Source organism: Terrapene carolina, unplaced genomic scaffold (assembly GCF_002925995.2).
Source record: "Terrapene carolina triunguis isolate 2854851 unplaced genomic scaffold, T_m_triunguis-2.0 Scaffold62, whole genome shotgun sequence".
Lineage (NCBI taxonomy): Eukaryota > Metazoa > Chordata > Testudines > Emydidae > Terrapene > Terrapene triunguis.
The window spans coordinates 38,298,247-38,305,000 of NW_020664413.1; the positions used below are offsets into that span (position 1 = coordinate 38,298,247).

Sequence of the window (6,754 nt, forward strand, 5' to 3'; positions counted from 1 at the left end):
GTGTCCAGGGCGCCAGTATAGGGCTTCATGAGCCAGGGCATTAGCGGGTAGGCTGGGTCCCCGAGGATGACTGTAGGCATCTCCACATCCCCAAGAGTTATTTTGTGGTCTGGGAAGTAAATACCTTCCTGCAGCCGTCTAAACAGACCAGAGTTCCTGAACACACGAGCGTCATGAACCTTGCCCGGCCATCCGACGTAGATGTTTGTAAACCGTCCCCGATGGTCCACCAGTGCTTGCAGCACCATTGAAAAGTAGCCCTTTCTATTGATGTACTGGCTGGCCTGGTGGTCCGGTCCCAGGATAGGGATGTGAGTCCCATCGATAGCCCCTCCGCAGTTTGGAAATCCCATCGCGGCAAAGCCATCTATGATGACCTGCGCGTTTCCCAGGGTCACTACCTTTGGGAGCAGTACCTTCACGATTGCCTTGGCTACTTGCATGACAACAACCCCCACGGTAGATTTGCCCACACCAAAGTGGTTCGCGACTGACCGGTAGCTGTCCGGCGTTGCAAGCTTCCAGAGGGCTATGGCCACTCGCTTCTGGACAGTGAGGGCTGCTCGCATGCGGGTGTCCTTGCGCTTCAGGGCAGGGGACAGCAAGTCACAAAGTTCCAGGAAAGTCCCCTTCCGCATGCGAAAGTTTCGCAGCCACTGGGATTCATCCCAGACCTGAAGCACTATACGGTCCCACCAGTCCGTGCTTGTTTCCCGGGCCCAGAATCGCCGTTCAACAAAATCCACATGCCCCATTGCCACCGTGATGTCCTGGGCGCTGGGGCTCGTGGTTTCTGACAGCTCTGTGCCACTCTCCGACTTCAGGCTCTCACGGCGGTGCCGTAGCCTCCTCGCCCGATTTCTCTGCATCTGCCTCAGGGAAAGGTGTATGATAAGCTGCGAGGTGTTGAGAACGGCCACAAGTGCAGCGATGGTCGCAGCGTGATCCATGATCGCAGTGCTGTGGCGTCCGCGCTGTCACTGACCAGAAAAGTGCGCGAACTGATTTCCCGCCGGCGCTTTCATGGAGGGAGGGAGGGCGTTAGTGACGGACGGATGACGACAAATTTTTTTTACCCAGAAGGCATTGGCGGCTCGACCCAGAATTCCGATGGGCAGCGGGGACTGCGGGAACTGTGGGATAGCTGCCCACAGTGCACCGCTTCCAATATCGACGCTCGCCCCCTTAGTGTGGACTCACAAAGTCGAATTACTGTCCTTAGTGTGTCCTTAGTGTGGACACACACGTTCGACTTTGCAATATCGATTCCACATATTCGATTTAAGTAAAATCGAATTACCCTCGTAGTGTAGACATACCCTTAGAGTGTGCACATTGCATTGTGGTGAAAGAGGGAAACAAATACATATATATATATAAATTAAGCTAAACTTTGTCCCTTTTTAGTCATGCTATTTCCATGTATTTAAAAGAAATTAGCATTTTGGTCAGTTAAATTAACTGATTTGTGGAAGCACTAGATTCAGCGGGTAGACGTGAAGGGCACTGAAAATGATTTAAATTTTCCAGACCTCTTTGTACAAGAATAATTTCAGCACCTAATTTCCAACATAATTTCATAGAAACATTAAAATTGCCATACTATTGCAGACCAGTGGTCCATCTATTGCAGTATCCCACTCTAAAAGTGGTCAGTTTCAGTAGTTCCACAAGAAGATGCAAGAAACCTTGTACTGAATCTTCCATAATTGTCCTTCCTAATGCCTTCAATTAGTGGTCAGTTTATTCTCTGAATTACAGAGTTTTATAACTACATTTTAAAATGTTCTAGTAAAGTAACTATGGATGTTCACATTAGCCATGTAAATGTCAAATTGTTTTTTGAACTTACTAAGCTCTTGGGCTCAATGCCATCTTGTGCCAGTGAGTGCAACAGTCTTGCCCTACCTCCAATTATTTTCACTCCCCGTTGTAGGATACCTTTTATTTATGCTGTATCTGTTTAGAGATAGGAGCACTTTCATTTTTTTTCTTTTTAATGAAGTTGTTCATATCCAGCTTGCATAACTTGCATGCTTTTATACAACAGCATTTTATTTTTCTTATACAAAGAAAAGGACAGAAGAGGTGGAGCAGAGGAATGGATTTGTTGGAATCATTTGTGTTTCTATATGTATGCAGAAAACTGAGTTGGAGATTCAGAAGTGCCCAGTAAAATCTAAAAGAGCGGGGTGGGTGTAATAGTTACTGAGCATGCTTACTAGCATTCCTTAAAGTAATATAGAAAACCTCCATTATGGCAAGCAGTTCTGTATGTCTGATGTATCCTCAGTCTTCAGAGCTGGGCCAGGACTCTAGGTTTATAGGTTTCAATGCCATGTTTACCCCTTGTTCCTCACATTGTGGTGTGGTTTTGGTTTTGCTCTTTGTTTTAGTTTTAAGATTGCAAGCTCTTTCGGGCAGGGACCATATCTTCATAAATATTTATACAGTGCTTGAGACAATGGGGATTCAGTTGTGACTGGGGTTGCCAGGCACTATGATAATAATAATAATAAAGTTGGATATAGTGGTTAGGTGATTTGATTATTTGGAATGTCTGCAAGGTTGTTGCATGCACCTACAACCTGCATTTAATGGGCTCACAAATATTAAACATTTTTTAACTAATAATCTTAGTTTTGGTGTATGTGGGTGAGAATTACCTGTTTCTGTGACAAAGCCTTTATGAGCCATTCTTTTTCTCTTCATGCAGACCATTGGAACGTTCCAGTGAAGATGTAGATATTATATTCACCCGACTGAAAGAAGTGAAAGCTTTTGAGAAATTTCATCCAAACCTTCTCCAGCAGATATGTCTCTGTGGATACTATGAAAATCTGGAAAAGGGAATCACATGTAAGTTGTTGTTTCATAATATATTAGACCAGGATTCCCTTCTAGGGACAGATAAGGCAACAGTATATATGGGGAATCCTGTTGAAGAAATCTACATTGCTGGGACAGAGTTGACTGAACTTCTATATGACATAATGCAGTTCTACTCTGAGTCCCTGGAGGCAGTGTTCCCTAGTGGATAGAACACTGGACCAGGACTCTGCCACTGGTTGGCTGGGTGGCCTTGAGCAAGTCCTGTCTCCTTCTGGTGTCTCCATTACCCTGTCTGTAATTGGGGATAATGATGCTTACCTCCTTTGTAAAGTGCTTTGAGATGTACGGCTGAAAGGCAGTGCATAACAGCTAGGTATTAGTATGTGACCTGCAGTCTCCCTTGTTAATACAGAAGCCTTCAATCTTGCAGCAAGTTGCCAGTGCAGCATTAGCTTGCGCAGACTTTTAGAACAGAAAAGATGCCACAAAAATACCAAAACAGCAAGCAGTAAAAATAAGTTATTTGTCTAAAATTACTTTCAGAGAAATACATATCCGATAGATTTATAATGTGTACACAGCATGAACACCATTTAAAGTAGGTATTAACACAAAAATGGTGATCTGTGCTACAGAAATTATTCACACAAACATTGACCTATTGCTTTTGCAGGCTTGTGTGCCTTTGCTTGGTCCTTTACAGTCATAAGATGGATTTTTTGTGTTTTGTTTTTGGTATACATCTAATTAATGTATCTAGACCCATTCTAAAGCACACATCAATATAGTACATACATCCTCTATATTTTACTTTAATATTAAATAGCATGAAATAAAGTTGATTCTCAGCATAAACTTTATTAAAGCACAAGAGGAATCCACAAAAGTAGCATTGTAGATAAATATTTTAAAAGTCTTTTCTCAAACAGAGTTATAGGGACCATCCCCAGAAAGAGAGAAGTGAATTATCTCCTTGTATTTCTCCTGATAAGGGTATTTTCTAAATATCTTTGGTTTCTATTCTCTATTATTTTTCCTGATGGGAATCAGATAATAGTAGCAACATAACAAAGACATGTGGATCTCACTGTAATATAAAGTTCCATTTAGGAATGGTTAATAAAGGGTTAGCAAATGATCAATAGATGTTATAAGCATATTACAGATATAAATAGAATGTGTTATAAATTATTATACGCCATGGTTATAAGCAACCTACTGATCTGTTGGACTGTATAACTATCTAAAAAAATTGATTAAGCATTTATTAAACATCTGTTAATAATTTATTAACCTTTTATAAAAATAATTTTAATATAAAGTGTGACTGATGGGGGGAAGTCAATAAATATTTCAAATTTCAGAGGCACCATGGTAAACGCAAGTTCAGAGGACCTTTTTATTAACTAGGATAGCAGAAAAAAGAAAAGCAAACAAGAAAGGTGGCCTGAAACATTGCTATATATTTTCATTTGTACTGAGATTCTATGTATGGATACCCTAAAGCTGGTATGCTGCGGTTTCACTGGGTATCTTAGCAGATAGATAAATAATCTGATATGGTATGGTGAATCCTATGGTGCTAGCAGTCTGTACAGTAATACATCAACATGAAAACAACGTTTGTCAGCATTGTTAGATATGTTTACAATAACAGTGTTTATTTACAATATTTCATCTTTCTAGTATTTCGTCAGGGTGATATCGGAACAAATTGGTATGCTGTTTTGGCAGGATCACTGGATGTTAAAGTTTCTGATACGAGCAACTACCAGGTAAAAATACAACTGTTCTTTAAAACAACCCAGTTGCATGTGTAAGCGGGGGAATGGTCCCGCTATTGTGGGGAACTTTCCCGGCTTCTGCACTACCCCGGTGAAGTGGGCTAGCGAAAGGATCTGAGTCCTCGCTCCCACTCCCTTTACCCAGAGGCCTCCCTGCCCTTGAGGGCTCCCCTTCCACTCTCCTGTCTGGCAGAGTCCTCGTAACCCCAACAAGGCTGGGCCCAGGATTCCTGGGGGGCTCAACCCCCAACCCTGCTGTGGTCACCTAGGACAGGGGCTAGGGTGTCCCCACTCCGGGGTACTTTCTCTGCACTGGGCACCTCCCTGACCCACTGATTATTCCATACAATTTAAAACAAATACAAGTTGTTTAATTAACAATTAATCTAAAGAAAAGAATAAGGAAAAATGGGAAAGGTTAAAGGAAAACACATCATCCTGCTTTGTGGCAGGGAACATCACAAACAGTGTCTCTGGGCATCAGGGCACTTCACAGTCTGTTCCTTGTTAGTCCCAGATTTCCGTCTCAGGCCCTGGCTGTGCTGCAGGTATGCTGCGGGTTGGACACTTGCAATGGTGGTGGCCACACACCTCCGGGCTTTGAGTGGTGGGAACCTTCTTCCCAGCGTCAGCCCCCTGTCAGGTTAAGGTCCCCCTCCCAGTCTGGCCTGCAAGGGCCCTTGTCTGGGGGTGTCTTTCTGTGCTGGGCCCTTTGCCCAAGGTCCCCCCTTGGCTGGCCCCACTTGCTCACCACACCTGGCTCTGTGGCTGCAGCTCTGCTCCCAGCACAGGATCTGCTCTCCCTGGGCTGCGTCTCTGGCTCTGTGGCTGCGGCTCTGCTCCCAGCACACGATCTGCTCTCCCTGGGCTGCGTCTCTGGCTCTGTGGCTGCGCCTCTGGCCCCTCTGGATCTGGCACGGCTCTGCTCTCCAGCTCAGCTTGGGCCCCTGCTTTCTCCTTAGCTCGGCCCCACTCAGTCTGACCCAGGCAATTCCAGCTCACACGGAGGACGGGACCTCCCTGGCCTCCTGACCCTCTGATTAGCCTGCCCGCCCTGTCAATCAAGCTGATCTGGAGCATTGGCCTCTCCCCATTGTTCCTGGGGACTGTCAGTCTCAGGCTTCTGATTTGCCATCGACCCTTCCCCTTTTAGTACTGGGAGCTAGCCAATCAAAACACCCCCACTGAATGTTAGTAAGGGGGCACATGGCACATGGCACATCCCTTACACATGGCACAAAGAAATATTATGAACTACATAAAAGGGCTAGATGAAAATGGTCTGCATAGTGTCAATACTTTGCTCTTTTGTCCATCATAAGCATGCTGGTGTTAGCCGCATTTTCTTCTGTTTAAATTTACTTTTTGTCTTTTTGCTCCTATAAAAGGCAACCCATGTTCTTGATTTAGGGGAACTGAAATTTAATAATCTGAAAGAAGATCTGGATCTGAATGTAAAATAGGAATCACCAGTCTGTCATATTGTGGGTTCGCATGAAGTGCAGCTCAAGGTCTAACTTTTTGAATTGAATTCCATGGAAAAAATGTATTTTTGTCCTTTACTTAAGAGGTTTAAACTGAAGCCCCAGCCACTGCAGTTTGCTGATCCTGACTGTCAGGAAGCAAGGCCTGCAGAGCCGCACCCTAATGAGCACAGCTGGCCTGTAGTAGGCTGCCTCATTGGTTGGAAGAGTCAGCAGACCAGCTCTTAAGCCTAGCAGCAGTTTAGTGGCTGCTCAAAGCATTTGCCCATGGCTGTGCTAGCTTCCTTGTCTGCTTGCTCACAGCCTTGTTCCTGCTTTATTCCAGCCTTGATTTAGTTTTGCCTTGGATCCAATCCTGCTCCTGCCTTGGCCTTAGCATTGCCCCTGCTTTACCTTGCTCCAAGTAACCTGGTCCTAACCCTCAGCTAGGGTTGCCAACTTTCTGATTTGCAGAAAACCGAACACCCTTGCCTTGCCCCTGCCCTGAGGCCCTGCCCCCTGCTCACTCCATTCCCCCCCCTCGTCGCTCACTCTCTCCCACCCTTGCTCACTTGCTCATTTTCACTGACAGGAGGTTGGGGTGCAGGCAGGGCCGTCTCTAGGATTTTTGCCGCCCTAAGCAAAAACAATTTGGGCCGCCCCCCCCCCCCCCCC

The 6,754-nt window shown here is 45.1% G+C and overlaps 1 protein-coding gene across 1 annotated transcript in view; it reads left to right on the forward strand.

The window, feature by feature from the left end:
* Nucleotides 1–6,754, forward strand: part of RAPGEF4 (Rap guanine nucleotide exchange factor 4) — a 228,390-nt gene that overhangs the window by 27,266 nt on the left and 194,370 nt on the right. The window contains exons 2-3 of the mRNA XM_026647574.1: nt 2,717–2,859; nt 4,519–4,607. Coding sequence (XP_026503359.1) covers nt 2,717–2,859; nt 4,519–4,607 — 232 coding nt within the window. The remainder of the gene's footprint in view (nt 1–2,716; nt 2,860–4,518; nt 4,608–6,754) is intronic.